The 16,906-nt window shown below is 37.5% G+C and overlaps 1 protein-coding gene across 2 annotated transcripts in view; it reads left to right on the top strand.

The window, feature by feature from the left end:
* The window catches only part of msh3 (mutS homolog 3 (E. coli)), a 61,357-nt gene that overhangs the window by 39,388 nt on the left and 5,063 nt on the right, over positions 1–16,906 (top strand). For both annotated transcript variants that reach the window (XM_046842132.1, XM_046842133.1), the window contains exon 21: positions 8,696–8,882. In XM_046842132.1, coding sequence (XP_046698088.1) covers positions 8,696–8,882 — 187 coding nt within the window. The remainder of the gene's footprint in view (positions 1–8,695; positions 8,883–16,906) is intronic.

The raw sequence follows: 16,906 nt of genomic DNA on the forward strand, positions 1-16,906 counted from the left end.
TTTTTTGAACAGCCTATCATTATTTTTTCTTTACTTTCTGTAAGGTAATAACTAACTAATGATTTCATCGATTGTTTTCTTTATTAAAGAGCAATACTAAATATGCAAAAGAAAATAAGACGAGTCTCTTAAAATGAACAAGTAATTTGTTTCCTTTTTAGACAAATTACATTTTTTACTGCTGAAATTTCATACAAGAATCTGTCATTAAAATTGCCATATTACATCAAAATACAAATACAGTGCATGTAAAAAGTCCCTCCTCGTAGAGTAAGTTATGGGAAAATACTCGTATTTATTTATTAAATCTCACACAATATCTTGATGTGAGTTTCATGTCTCTGGAAAATTGGCTTGAAAAAAAAAACGTGATTCACTACCTACTCTACACTGACTTTTTGAACGCAGTGGATTTAAATAAAAATGTAAAAATCAACTTCAAATGACTTCAAAAAGGTAACCGCACTGTACAGTGTTTTCTTAACGTTTTAGTTTGAAATTCCCAAACTTTGGTAACTTTCTGGCCTTTTCTTTGGCCTGAATCCTCTCCTTGCCCCTTGCTGTTTTCTCTGCATTCCTCCAATTTTTCATTCTGCAGTGTCTTCTGTGTTACCTGTCCAGAGCACTCCAGTGTTTAGTGGGCGGTGCATCGGTAATAATGGTCCGTGAGAAACACTGTTTTCCGTGTATAGTTAAATGGACTAAACGAAGCGTAACATTTTTGTAATGGAGTTACTCAAGGAATCATTTTGGCCCTAATATATATCTAAAATGATTAAGGGCTGCTTGAGGGCTGCTTGATGGTTCAGTTGGTAGTGTAGTGTGTGTGACCTCACAAATCCAGGGTCTCTAATTCAATCCTGAGCTTGGGTTACTCTATATTTGGACTTTCACATATTTCCCTGTGTTCATGCAGATTTTCTCCATATGCTCAGGTTCCCTTCTACCTTCCAAAAACATGCCATTATGTGGATTTGTCTAAGCTAAATTGCCTCTAGGTATGAGTGTGTGTGCTTATTGCCAGCTCAGTGTCCGTGGGATTCACCCTGGATCCACCACCCTGGTCAAGAAAAAAAAAATATTAAAGGGGGAAAAATTCAGCTTTAAGTTTCACAGTTTGCATGGATAAATCTATACATACATAAATAAATATAATCAATAAATCCATGAAATATCTTAGTCTACAGGTTGGTATTTTAATATTTGTTGTGATTTTGAAAGATCACTAGATCATCTGGTGAGGTACTTGTTCATGGTTATACAATGCACTCCACCAATCTTTAAGTTTGGTAATCAAATAATAGATGGTTCAGATCCCTCACACATTCTTCCCTCAGCTAGACTTTAGTTTCCGCACCCACATTAAATGCCTACCTCTCATGAACGAGATCTCTTTTAAGAACATTGATTATTTCCGCCCACCCGCTCTCTCTCTCCTCTAATGCAGAACTATGCTTTCCTCCCTAATGGTTACAGTGTTGGGAAATAAGGAGCTCAGACAGAGTAATAAAGCATTCTCAGTCATGCACATTGAAATGCTTCCTGTTCCACAATGTACTTGTCAGTCCTCTCAGCGTGCACACTGCGATTGTTCTCTCATTTTCTGCCTGTTCAATGGGCGGGTTGGAGAAGGACAGCTGACAGTTTGGGACTCAGTGGCCATGACAACACTCAAAAGGCCTGGCAGACTTCAGGCTTCTGATGGAATTGTCAGGAGATGGAGGAAGTGAAACCATGGCCACTGGTACAGGTGCTTCAGTTCACCAAAATTAGTAAGAACTACTGAGGAAGCATTTTGTAGAAGAAAAACGCTAAGGAAAGAAAAAGAAGAGAAGGTAAAAGTAATTAACGTGAAAAATGAGAAGAAAAGAAGGACAGATCAGCTTTCATTGTCATTTCAACTATATATAGCTGACGCATTACACAGTGAAATGAAATAACGTTCCTCCTGACCCCTCGTGCTACATACAACAATCACAGAGAACAGAAAACACAGGGCTAAGGACTAGTAAGTGTCCTTGCCTCATAAAGTGCATGTGTGCAACCTGGTGCAAACAGTGCAAGACAATATAGGACAGTGCAAGACATCACAGGACAGTGCAGGACAAATACACAAAATACTAAATAAAAAAATAACTCCTCCAGTAAACCTGTTGTGAAGAGACATAGAGTGAACAGTAACAAAAATGTAAACAAAATGTTGTGCAAAGAGCAAATAGCAGCAATCCAGAAAAGATGCATGTAAACAGTTTTTGGTAATGAAGTGATGTAATGTGAGTGGTGCTAAAGACATGGGTGTGCGAAGTGAGTACGGGTGTGTGTTGAGTCTGGGTTGTACAGATCAGTCACACAGTTTTGTGTGTGTGTGTGTGTGTGTGTGTGTGTGTGTGTGTGTGTGTGTGTGTGTGTGTCAGTTCAGTTCAGTTCAGTTCAGTTCTGTGTTAAAAAGCCTGGTGGCTAGAGGGAAGAAGCTGTTACACAGTCTGGATTTGACAGCCCAAATGCTTCGGAACCGCTTCCCTGATGGCAGGAGGGTGAAGAGTATGTGAGGGGTGTGTGGGGTCATCTACAATGCTGTTGGCTTTGCGGATGCAGCGTGTGGTGTAAATGTCCATGATAGAGGGGAGAGAGACTCAGATGATCTCCTCAGCTGTCCTCACTATCCTCTGTAGGGTCTTGCGATCCGAGACTGTGCAGTTCCCAAATCAGGGAGTGATGCAGCTGCTCTCAATGGTCCCTCTGTAGAACGTGATCAGGACGGGGGAGGGAGATGGGCTTTCCTTAACCTTTTCAGGAAGTAGAGACGCTGCTGGGCTTTTTAGGTGATGGAGCTGGTGTTGAGTGCCCAGGTGAGGTTATCTGCCAAATGAACACCAAGGAATTTGGTGTTCTTGACAATCTCCACTGAGGATCCATTGATGATCAGTGGAGAATAACCACTTTGTGCTTTCCTGGAGTCAACAACCATCTGTTTTGTTTTGTCGACGTTTAGAGACAGGTTGTTGGCTCCACACCAGGCTGTTAACCGTTGCACCTCCTCTCTCTAAGCTGACTCATCGTTCTTGCTGATGAGACCCACCACGGGCGTGTCATCGGCGAACTTGATGTGATTTGAGCTGTGCAATGCTACACAGCCGTAGGTCGACACTAAGAAGGAAAGACCTGGAATGAAAAAGAAAGCAAAGGAGAACAGAAAAGTAAAAATAAAAGCTAAGAAGAGGAGAAAAAAGAAAAGACAAAATCTTATTTAAATGCAAGGTTTGTGAGATTTCACTGGTCATACTGATGGTTTAGGGTTTGAGCATATCGGATTTTTCAGATCCAGGAGCTATGACTCTCAAATTAGTGAAGAAATTCTTTTTTATATTTTATGGCATTGCTTTAACGATTTGTTTAATAGTTCTGATAATAGAAAATTGAATGATGAATAATGAAAAAAGAAAGTAAGTAAAGAAGAAAGGAAAAAGAAAGCTCTGTGTTCAGAGGCTTTTATTCAACCACACATGCATTCTCTCTCGCTCTTTCCCTTTTTTTTCCTCACTCTTTTTCCAATATCAGTGACTCAAGCCTTTGTTACTAGCTTTAAAACTAGGAAATAAGCTTAAGATTACATTCATACAAAATTAGTTCTACGTGCAAGCTTTTTAAGGACAGAAACAAGAATATTGAAATAAAAATCTGAACAGTCATTTGAGGTGTGGTAACTGTGGTATAAGCACAGTACATTGACCTGTACATTGAACTGTAATTAATATCAACTGTGGCAATGGCTCAGGATGCATTTCAGTGCCGGTCACACATCAACAAAGATGGAACTGTAATGACTAGACATTCGATACCACCCAGATGAGGTTGGGTTTCCCTTTTGAGGTTTCATTATCATGCCATCTCATGGAGTTTTCCCTTGCCACAGTCTTGCTCATTAGGGACAAACTTAAGGAACAAATGTATATATTCATTTACAACATTTATATGTTTGTGAATCTGCTTTAAAACAATGTCCATTGTTAAAAACGTTATACAAATAAAACTTAAATTAAATAAAATATAAGCAGAATATTTGATTGGTTAAATAATTAACAGCCTTACTACCTCGTGTGTGCTTTGTTCATCTAATATTTCAACAGCCTCTCTGCAGTTGCTCCTTACATATCCTCTGCAATTTCACAATATTGACTGACTTTGTTGATGACTGGTTCTAAGTAGGTAGTGCTCTAATCATTAATTTAGCTTTGGTGCAATTATCATATAAATGGAACTTCTTTCATGAAAATAAAGAATGGATGGTGTAAGGGGAAGGTATGAGGTAATGAGGATCCATGAAGGCTTTCCATATTTATAAAAAAATGTAACAAAATGAAAAAGGGGAAAGAGAAATGCCTTATAATGTAATTATTTTAAATAATGATACTGGCATAACTCAAAGTTTTTTTTCTCTGATCTCTTCATGGTGCTGAGCAAACAGTTTTGGCAAAAAGACTCATAACCGCATTCTTCTTCGATTTGTTTTTTGGTCAGAAGCAATTAAAAGCAGCATTTTTCTCTCTTTATACAGCTTATTTATTTGCCTATGAGGCTTTTTACTATGTTTTGTGGTTGTGCTGCGCAGAGTTACAGGTTGGATAATATGCAGTCATCACATGTCTCCTTTAGACATCATGACCAGCGGATCATTTATCATCAATATGTGTAAAAGATTTGAATGAAGCATTTTTTTGATGCTCATTATTACTCTAAATCATGTCTGACAATATTTGGAAAATGGTAGCATGATTTGTAAGTGACTTTTATATTAAGACAGTGAATGTGTGTGTGTTTTTGTTAGTCTAATTATGTTAACACATTGTCAGCAGAAATGCACCATAGTGATCTCCTAATTAGTATCATGTGTAGCATGGGCTGTTTTCATCATGGTTTTGCCCTGCTGGCGATGTAGAACAGGTGCATGATGGGGAGATGACATGTCACAAAACTCTAGGTTAGTGATTAATTTTCCCCATTTGATGTAGAAGTTTATTGCATCTTCCCTAAGCATCATTTAGCTCATATTAAAGTTAATGTGCACTTCAGAAATTGACCATGTGACAGACTGGGATATGGCATGGAAACACTTGGCATGTGCTGTTGAAAAGCAGAATAACTGTGTTTATCTGAGGAACTGGATATTACAGCTCACTTCACTGATCTGATACCAGATGTGTGAATAATTTTTGCTCAGGCATCCTGGTGCTATGTTCGATATATTTGACTGTTGGCATTTCAATATACAGTATGTTGTTTTTTTTTTTTTTACCTTATGCCACCATAATGAATTTGAAATGAAGCAATTAAGATGTGATTGAAGGGTTTCAGCTTTCAGCATTGTCCAATTACTTTTGAGCTTGTGAAACTAAAAAAAATGGCTCTAATTTCTAAATGAAGTATGCAATATTTTTGTTAAAACCCTTGAATGTATGCTTAAAGTCTTCACTTTACTTACAGTATTAACTGCATGAAAGTACAACCTGATGTCAGTAAACAAGGTTGCTAGGCTGTGTTTTGTTTTTGTCTGCGGGATGGAGGTGGTGAAATTTAACTCCAACTGAGATTACTTACTACTATTACTACTACTACTACTGTACTACTATTACAACTCACACTACTATTAATAATGGTACTATTACAATCACTACTGATGATACTACTGCTATTACTACTACCGATACTGATACTACTACTATAACAGATACTACTACGATTACTTACTGCTTTTACTACTGTACTACTATTACTACTCACACTACTATTACTAATGGTACTATTACAATCACTACTGATACTACTGCTATTACTACTACCGATACTGATACTACTACTACCACTACCACTACTACTATAACAGATACTACTGCTGTTATTACTACTAAAACTGATACTACAACTGCGATTACTTACTGCTTTTACTACTGTACTACTATTACTACTCACACTTCTATTACTGATGGTACTATTACAAAGGATACTACTGCTATTACTACTACCAATACTGTTACTACTACTGTACTACTAATACTTCTATGGATAATGATACTACTACTACTACTGTACCACTACTAATACTTCTGCTACTAATTCTTCTGTCACCACTATTACTTCTAATAAAGCAACTACAACTGAGATTACTTACTGCTTTTACTACTACTACTACTGTACTGCCACTACTACTGTACTACTATTACTACTGCTATTGCTCCTACTAATACTACTACTGCTCTGTATGACTATTACTGATACTACTGCTGTTACTACTACTGAAACTGATACTACTACTATTTCTACATACTAATATTACTACTGATGCTAATACTATTACTCTTACTGATATTACTGATACTGCTACAACTACTTCTACTGTATTTCTTTTACTGTTAAAAATAGAACTACCGTTACTTTTACTGGTACTACTTCTGTTACAATGGTTTGAATGTGCCCATTTTAGGACATTTATTAAGAAAACTTGACAATGGTTAAAATATTTCAAAAGTATTGATATACTGGCTTGTTAAAAATTGCAGTAATCATGGCCATAATTGTAGATTTTAAAACAATGTTAAAATGGATTTCTAAATTGCAATTGGACTTTGCAATATGAGCCTGTCAAGTTTGCTGGTATAAGCATTATTGCTTTCGCTCTCTGGAGATGCATGTTCTAATTAACAGGTGAGAAACATGTTCAAACAGCAGCCAATTAAGTCTTGAAGAGTTCAGCGACCCATGGTGCACTCTGGACTCATCCAAGCAAACAATGCTAATTGCATGTATGCCTTGAAACTCTGGGATGAGAATGAAATGACAGGGATTCAAACTGTATGAATCAGATGGATTATATTAAATGTCAAATTGTTCTGACTTGCAAAAGGAAATATTTACTGCACATACTTTATTAATTAAGTGTTTGGGGTGATTAGGAATATGGAGCAAGTTCAACTGGACAAAACATCCAGCATGCAGAACTTGGAACAAATCTAAAATCATACAGAAGCCAGAAAGTACTGCTATTTTCAGAGCAGCACTTTTAAAATCTCATCTGTTGTCCACATTTCATTACGTCCTTGGTCTCGATGTTGGCATGCGCTGACTGGTCATGAGCACTGATGCACTTTTATTGAATGAACAGCAAGGTTACCAAGCACTTCTTCCTTCATCGCTTTCAGGTTACTATAGAAACAGAAAATGAAATGCAACAAAAAAAGAGAAACGCTTAAACGGATGAAGCTTTTCAGACAAACAGGCTGTCAGCACTTCTCTCTCAAGGTTTTGATGCTACATCATCTTTGGCTTTGTATCATAGTTATCTGTTCTATCCCAGTTTCCTTTTAGTTTTTTTATATGTAAACTGGTATACTGCATCACTCATTGACAGGAAAAGCTTTTTTTTTGGACCCAATGCTACTGTTGAATCCTTTCGAGAGGGGAGAAGGATGCGTAAATTCAGACATTACCCTTAACTGCCCAGAAATGGGCATTCTTCAGAAAGCAGCAGTACACTCTCAAGAGAGTTCTAGATTTCTAAATGCATTCTAGCTGCAACATTTTGAAAAAGGACTAACTTAAGAACCCTAAGATTTTGGAAAAAAATAATCCTTTACTTCCTGTAAGTGCACAAAAATGTTGCTGTCAAAGGCTAACCTGGCCTATTACATAATCGGCATTTATGAATTACTTCTTCTTTGAGCCTCTGTATTTAGGGCTCACTTTCTTCATAAATTACCTAAAGATTTGCTTTTCCAGGCAACTGTTTGTACATAAATCTTAGCCTTGCTTTGGGGAATTATCTTCTACCTTCTACCTTGTTTTAAGGAACTGATGCTGTAATTATGAGCAGTGTTCTATGCTTACAATATGCAGACACTGGGCATCCTTTTAACCTAGCTCTCTTCAGCTTTTCGTAGATGTTGAAGGCTTTGTAAAGTTTGGTGTGGACTCGACTAATTTAATGGCTGAGCCGGACTGGTTAAATGCATTTATTTTCTTGTTCCTGACTTAAAAAAACAACACGCACTTTAAAATCCAGAATGTGTCTGTTCACTCCTACCTGTTGACCAGTTAAGCCTCTGTAAACTGATTAACAATCATTTGAAAAGAATTGGCCTTTTGTGTTTCATTATCCTCTCTAATGAGCGACCTTTTGGTTTCAGCATTACTAGATTATGAGAAATTGGTTTAGCACCAATGATAGCATGAGATATTGCTCGCATCTCTCAAGTTAATTTAGCCGGGTAACTTAATACACTGTTTTGTGAATGGTGTATCGTATTATTATTCAGCAATTTCCCTTTTATTTTCTTCCTTAGCTAAGTGACCGGTTATTATTAGATTATGTTTGTCTGACCAGACACCTAAATCAACGCATTAACTTGAGTTCTTGCAATGCTTCTGAAGTGTTTAATTAAAGCAACACTGGTTCTTTAGCCTGGAGGCACTATTAAGAAAGGCTCTACTTACAATAAGAGAAGCAGTTAATATTTAATGTAAGGATAAGCAAGCAGTAAACATACTCCTGACCACTTCAATCCATCCGTCTGTGTCATCTTTGTCTATTGGAGTAGACCTTTACTAAGAGTTTAGTTCAGTTGTTGTGAGATACTGCAATATGTAGCTGCCATATGGCCCCCATGAACGTGATACATTTTTTATTTATTTATTTTTTTGCTAGGATGGGAGCCTCAGACAACATCTCAAGAGGTCGAAGCACCTTCATGGAGGAGCTGGTGGAGGCCTCAGAGATCCTGTCTCGTGCCACAGCTTGTTCTCTTGTGATCCTGGATGAGCTCGGCCGTGGAACAAGTACACATGATGGAATCGCCATCGCCTATGCCACCCTGGAGTTCTTAATCAGAGACGTGAGTCAGTGGAACAACAGTGCTAAACGCTTATGCTGATGAAAATAGTCTAGGCTGTGTGTATACTATAAAGTGGGGAAAATAAGTATTTGACACATCAGCATTTTTGTTAGTAAGGGGATATCTAAGTGGGCTATTGACACAAAATTTCCACCAGATGTAGCCATTAAACCGATTATTGAATTCATACAAAGAAATCAGAACATTTAAGTATACAAGTTGAGTCATAATAAATAAAGTGAAATGACACAGGGAACAAGTATTGAACACACTTTATTTAATACTTTGTGGAAAAGCCTTTGTTGGTGACTACAGCTTCTAGATGCCTCTTGTATGGAGAGACCAGTCTTCTGCATTGCTCAGGAGTGATTCTGGCCCATTCTTCCACACAAATGGTCTTCAAATCTTGAAGGTTCCTTGGGCCTCTTTTATGAACTTTGATCTTCAGTTCTCTCCATAGATTTTCTATGGAATTTAGGTCAGGTGATTGACTGGGCCATTCAAGCAACTTGATTTTCTTTCTTTGAAACCATTTCATTGTTTCCTTGGTTTGGGATCATTGTCTTGCTGAAGCTGAAATGTCCACCCTCTTTTCATTTTCAGCTTTCTGGTAGATGGGAGCAGATTTTTATCCAGAATGTCTCGGTACATTTCTCCATTCATCCTGCCTTCAATAATATGAAGTCTGCCAGTACCCCTTGCTGAAAAGCAGCTCCAAACCATGATGCTTCCACCCCCAAACTTAACTGTTGGTATGGTGTTCTTGGGGTGGTGGGCAGTGCAATTTCTTCTCCAAACATGGTGTGTAGAATGACTGCCAAAAAGTTAAATTTTGCTTTCATCTGACCATACTATATTCTCCCAATAATCCACAGGCTTCTCCAAATGCTCTTCGAAACTTTACCCAACATGCTTTTTGTTCATCAATGGAGTCTTGCGTGGTGAGCGTGCATGGATGCCATGGCGGTTCAGTGCATTGCTTATAGTTTTCTTTGAAACAACAGTACCTGCTGATGCAAGGTCTTTCTGAAGTTCTGCCTGAGTGGTTCTTGGCTCTTGGCGAACTCTCCTTATTATTCTTTGGACTCCTCGGACAGGGATCTTACGTGAAGCACCTGATTGTGGCCGGTTTATGGTGAACTGATGCTCTTTCCATTTCCGGATACATTCTGGAAATGCGCCTATAACATTCCCATCAAAATGCTTTTCAGTGATAAGATTACGAAGATCTTAAGAGAGTTTTTTGCTTTTACCCATCATGAAGTCTTTCCTGTGTGCCTTCTGGGTAATGAGAAGCCTTTATAGGCCATCAATTAGGACTAAAGCAGCTGATTTCAATTAGTACTGATAGGGGGCAGGGTTTCTCTCTCAATGCTGACACATTTCAGGTGATCTCCTGGCTTTCTGTGCCATTTTGCACCTGGTTATCTTCGTGTTCAATACTTATTCCCTGTGTCATTTCACTTTATTGATTATGACTCAACTTGTATACTTAAATGTTCTGATTTCCTTGTATGACTTCAATATTTGGTTTGATGGCTACATCTGGTAAAAATGTTGTGTCAGTAGCCCACTTAGAAATCCCCTTACTGATAAAAATGTGTCATTTACTTATTTTCCCTGCTGTGTATGTATGTGTGTATATGTGTGTGTGTGTGTGTGTGTGTGTGTGTGTGTGTGTGTGTGTGTGTGTGTGTGTGTGTGTGTGTGTGTGTGTGTGTGTGTGTGTGTGTATATATATATATATATATATATATATATATATATGTGTGTACACACACTGATAAATTTTTTTGCGTTTGTCACACTATAATGTTTCAGACCATCAATTTAATTGAAATATTAGTAAAAGATAACACGAGTTAACATAACATGCAGTTTTTAAATTAAGGTTTTTGTTATTGAGGGAAAACAAAATCCAAAACTACATGGCCCTTTGTAAAAAAGAAAGTTTTTATCCATGGTGCCACTGTGATGGGTAGCATTGTGATATTGGCTTTAAGACGCATCTGTTTGTAGACATGACCAAATAAAATTTAGGTCAAGGACATTTTGCCAAATACTTTATAATACACACTGATTAATACAAACTTTCTTTCGGCTTCTTCCATTAGGGGTCGCCACAGCAGACCATCCGCATGTTTGATTTGGCAAATGTTTTACACTGGATGCCCTTCCTAACGCAACACACTGATTTAATGTTTCAATTAATTAGCACCAACAACTCATTTTCCTATTTACTCTATAGCACTGTTGAATTCTTTAATCCGATTGGTTAGACTAACTTTCCATAACAGCAGCTGTTTTCCTGGCTCACGTTCAAATCACAGGTTTATATTAACACGCTAATTCGAATACGTTTCTGTAGTAATCGTCCATTCACAAGGACTTTTACAACAGATGCTGTGTATAAATAAGGCTGATTTTCAGAAAGTGCTGTCAGTTAACAAAGGAACATTTTTAATTGTTAAATATGGTGAAGTTTTATAGTATCTCCAGAATCAGCAGTCATTTTTCCACCACAGAAAAGTCTTCAGGAGAGCAGAGTTTTAACTTTCCAAGTAACATCAGTAACATGACAAGTTTTATTTAGTGCCTTATAAATACTAGGAGGAAGCAAATATAGAGGGAATGAGTTTTTATAGCTGCTTTACTTGTATATAAAATATATATATATATATATATATATATATATATATATATATAAATAACTTTTGGGATGCTATTGCAAATTGCTGTCCTACAAATGTAATCAAAAACTTTCGGCTATTGGTAAATTACTGTATATTTCCGCAATAATGGCATAACAGTCTCTATTTTGTGTTGATTTACATCTCATCTTTCCATCACTGATTATTTTACATTTTTAACCCACGATCTTGAACCCAGTGACTCCAAATCTTGACGACCAAGTTGTCATGTTCTTATTTTTGCCTTTGCGTTAACATTTTTCAGAGAGCAGTGTTACTAATAACGTGCATCAGCTGCCTTGAAAACTACTTGTCTTTTGTCTATGCGTATCAGGCTCTTATTGTTCCATATTTACCCTGTTACATAGCAGAGTCTCCTGCGAGTCCTCTCTCAGTGGACAGAGTCTCCTTTGAGTCTGCACTTTCTTGCGCACACACACACACACACACACACACACACACACACACACACACACACACACACACACACACACACCCATGCTGCAAAATATACCTGTAACCTAGATACACCAGCTCCTTTTCCATCTCCTACACAGTATGTGGTATGTTTGAATAACAATTGAAGACCAGTTTGTCTGGATTGCATTGACCATAAGGAGGATGTGAAGTCTGATTTGGAGCTTAGATTCAGAGCCTGAAACCAGGTAGACGATTTGCACCTTCTTTTCCAGAGGTGAATGTAAAGAAAAAAAATCACACTCTATTCACACATTTAAAGTGTTAATTGTGTTAATAAACCCTGAGTCTAGGTTCAGGTGATGTTAAAGGTGCAGAGCTGGTGGAAAAGTTTTCTCCTGACTATATCGATCACGTGTTTTTTGAAGAACCTCAGCTTTATATCCTCCCTCTCTCTCATTCTTGATATCTCTCTTTCTCCAGGTCTTGTTTTTTCCCATGGTTTAATTATTTTATTTTGGTGGCAACTGCTGCTTTTTTTTTACTGGTACAATTGACTTTGTTTGCCCTGTGCCAGAATAATAAAGCCATCAGAATTGTTTCCGCTGCGTCTTCTCTTTTGGTCTCTTTTTTTTTTTTTTTTTTTTTTACTACTGCACATTTGTTTATTTCGTCTCTCTACTTCCTTTGTCATTCCTATCATGCTGTGACGTAGGCTACAGTGGCGCTGAGCAACACTCTACCACATGCTGTATGTGTTTTCAGCCTGCATGTGTTTTGTAGGCAAAGCTACAGACGTGTGGGGCGTTACATTTTATATCTTGTAACTTTTACGCCATGGACAGAATCTTATCAGAACCGTATAGTTTATTGCTTTGTCCAAAGATACCTGCACTGCTGAATTAAGCAATTTGTTGCTGTAGGTCATGTTACTTTCAGGAGAGCAGATGATGCACAGGGTTTGAGACACTATTTGGAAACGTCAGTCATAGCAATCGATGTTCTTCATGAAATTTGTAGTGCATCAGTGCTATTGAATTTTCCAATCAGACTTGTAAGAAGGTGATCATTTGAGATGACAGCAGCCCAGACAGTATATCCAGCTGCAAAGCCTTTTATAAATGCTTATTGGTTCTCTAGTAACAGATGATTCACAGGGACTTGTATAGGGGATGTTTCACATAATAATCTAAAAAACATGTATACTTGCTAATACGGTAATAAATTCTCTTAACAGAATATTGACAGCACTTAAATGTGTGTAAAGCCTGTCAGCTTTTTTGTTTTCAAAATTGATAGCTTCTATAACCACGGAAAGAGGACCTAACTTGTTTCCGAGGCATTCCACAGCAGAAAATGCAACTATACAAGATGATGATGATGCATCATACATTAATAAAAGGAAATGTGTAATGGTTGGTGAATTGCTGTAGCACAAAACACTGTGGAATGAAATAATCAACAGTGTGATTCCAGAAACTCTGGTTCATATCAAGCTGCAACACACCATTCTGTTAATTGTAGCACAAGAATGAAGTGATTTATTCCTGAAGTATACAATCCTTATTTATTTTTATTATTAATACACTGCGCTTAAATTCTACAGTTTCTATTATGATTTTTTTTTTTTTTTTTTTAAATCCCAGATGTATTATTTTGTACTAATACATTACTGTTTCTATAGTGATGGCTAATTCATAGGGAAGTGTCTGACACATGCTCTGCATTCAGTGTAGCCCAATAATTACAAAATAGTGCTTTCAAATGTAATGCTAGTTCATGGAAAGGGGGAGGGTGTGTGTGTGTGTGTGTGTGTGTGTGTGTGTGTGTGTGTGTGTGTGTGTGTGTGAGAGAAGGATAAATATCAGTAAGTGAGTAAATGTTTATAGTTTACCACAAAACAAGCTGTAGACTGTATTAAAAAATAAAAAAGAACAACATGCGGATTTTTGACGAACAAAAATGTATCATTGTTAGCAAAGTGAACGTCTCACGTCTGTTCCGTTATATGAAAATAGCTCCTGGGTGTAACAGCAACTCCCGTTTGTGTCAGGACTGCATGCTAGTCTTGACAGTTTTCCCGGAACTGCACAACCTGTTATGATTTTTTTTTTTTCTTACATTTTCCATAACTGACACCTGGTGAAGTTTTGATGCTATGGAGCTGCACAGATCTTGCACGGAGCACCTACACTTCATTGAAACTGTATCTGATACAGAAAAACCCACAATGGTTGGGTTTTACATAAAACTTTGAGGGATTCCCCTAAAAAAAAAAAGAACTTCATATACCCTTCTTTTTGCTGTAATCTTTTTTTCTGATTGTGTAGAGTAAATGAATTTTATAATCATTATGGATACAGGGATGCTCTGAAATTCTGTACATTCTCTGCTGATTCTCCGACTGATTCAGGTCTGCGGCACTTCAGGTTTGAACACACTACTACAGAGGCGTGTGATGAATGCATTTTTCCCTCTTTATTTTCATGCAGTACATGCAGACCCATGTTGCAATAAATTTTGCATGTGTGTGTATTGCAGGTTGGCATGGCAACTGGTCCTTTTCTCAACTGTTCACCTGTCCCGTATTTGTAAATGTAAAAAAAAATCTTTGTTGTATAACACTCTGACACTGCACTGTTGACTGAGGCTGTGTCTGACTGCACACTACCTTCTTGTACTGTGCATTACTGCTCTCTGGCTGCAAGAGAAAGGCCAGTTGCCATAGCAAAGCTCTCTGCTTGCACACAGGAAGCAGAGCTCAGACTCTCAGCTGGCATACGTATCTGAAATGAGCCAGGATGCGTGTCTCCGAGTGAAGAGAAGTGAGGAGGTGGTTGGAAGTTGCACTGCGTAACAATTCGGTGCTTGGATTGAGTAGATTTAAATCGGTGTAGAAAGTCTGCCAAATATGGGATTGTTGTGCACAAATGAATTCCTACAAACATCAGTTCATCAGTCATCTAAAACTGTAGTCTACATCTGGAAATGCAATTTATCTGTACACCTTATTGTGTTGGGTCTTAGAGTGGCAGTCAGGTGCCAATTGTGGCAGCTCAGCAAACTCTAGGGACATGAGCTGCCCATCATATATCACTTTTGAACTGCTTTAAACTGCTGGCTACATTTCTTTGTATGTAGACCAGGTGTATAAGGCATCATCACTGTATGTATCTGGATCTGTTTAGTACCCTAAATATCCATATTCATATCTTTTACTACGATTTAAATCTGAAGTGGGCATAGCCAACAGTAAATCTGGATGTTTTATTAATTGGAATGTCATCAATGATTGCATGGCCTGTAAAAAAAAAAAAAAAAAAAGATCATCACTAGAGCTTATTATTGGCCTCAGCTAGAGATGTGCTGTTTCTAAAGATAGAACTGTTTTTAAATCCCTTCTCGTTCACGTTTTTGTTTGTACTTCCAGGCACCGTTTTCTACTGAAATCAGTTGGTAGTGTTGCTCTAGTAGCGTATTTTAAACTACTATGACCCTGAACAGGCATATACCAAGGTTACATGCCTTCTGCCTGCTAACATAGTCCTCTCACTCCAGATACACACTGCCCTGTGAATATCTTTTGGCAAGCTTTCTTAAACAACCAACCAAAAAAATCCCTTAGTGTTCTTCTGGTTTGTATTTGTGTATGGATCAGTTTAGAACACATGATCTGTTCATCCTGACATCCCTTTTGTAGATGCTCAGTATCCCACTGTGAAAGAGCCTGTGCATCTTTTCTTCTGTCTTTGCCTCCTGGTGAGATGGCACACAACACATCTGGGGTTCAAGCCTAAATCTAAGCTGTAAACATAACCCTTGTGCTGATAAACAGTTCCTTTACTATGTCATGTTGTGACTATTTTCAGCTCCCCACATGCCCACAAGCATGTCTCTCGCCTCTCTCTTACTTCAGCTTGCTTGTCAATGGAAATCTGATCCATGTCCGAGAATTGTCTGTGTGTACCAACTATTTAACATTTTAGTGGTAAATGAATTCAACTAGCAGATTCTTTCTGTATACATTAATGTCATGCTATTGGGAGCTGGTGTCTGTAAAGGCCATAGTATATGATTTGATATTGTTTTTTATACATAGTCAGTGAACCTGATTTGAAATGTCTGATCATAGAATAAAGTAATCCCTATATAGACCTTTGTATTTATTTCCAAAGAAAGATTCCACTTTAAAGAAACAATAAGTCGTCATAATGGAATTATGGCTCAAGCATCTGTTTATGGTATTAATGTTTCAAAGATGCCCTCAGACTACCTGACTAAGGAGGGGTCTTGGTTTTATTCTGGAACACAGGTCTGCTTTCTGTTGATTTAAAATGAAACCATTTTGTTCCTAAATTGACTGAATAATTGTGATGAATGATAATGATACTGCGCCATATAACCAAGATTATTATTTTAGCCATTATTGTGCAGCCGATGTTTACTTTGCAGAATGTTAATTAGTTTGGAGCTCATGCTTTGCTGATGCTGATGATCAGCATTCTGGGTAGGTTTTAGTTGTCGATACTTAAGTCCTATTATAAATTACTCCATCTAATTAATAATCCACCATATAAATCTGCTATTTTTTACATTATAAGTGTAGTTGAACGCATGAACATGAACGCAAATACTATTTTGTGCAACAGACTATAAAATCAAAATCCGAAGACATGCCACAAACACACAAACATTGTATAAATATGCCAAAGGTTACTAAATAACAAACTGTGCACTGATGGTGATGCCTAGGTAATTGTGGAAACTCTTCTCATCTATATAACAAGACAAAATCAGAGACATAAACGTTAATACCTATAAGCTTTTAAATCATTATACTTACTGAGATGCCACCAGCACTGTTGAATTATTAAATCTGATTAGTCAGAAGTTGGATTTATTTTAAGAACAGCAGCT

The sequence above is a fragment of the Silurus meridionalis genome, chromosome 27 (assembly GCF_014805685.1).
Source record: "Silurus meridionalis isolate SWU-2019-XX chromosome 27, ASM1480568v1, whole genome shotgun sequence".
Lineage (NCBI taxonomy): Eukaryota > Metazoa > Chordata > Actinopteri > Siluriformes > Siluridae > Silurus > Silurus meridionalis.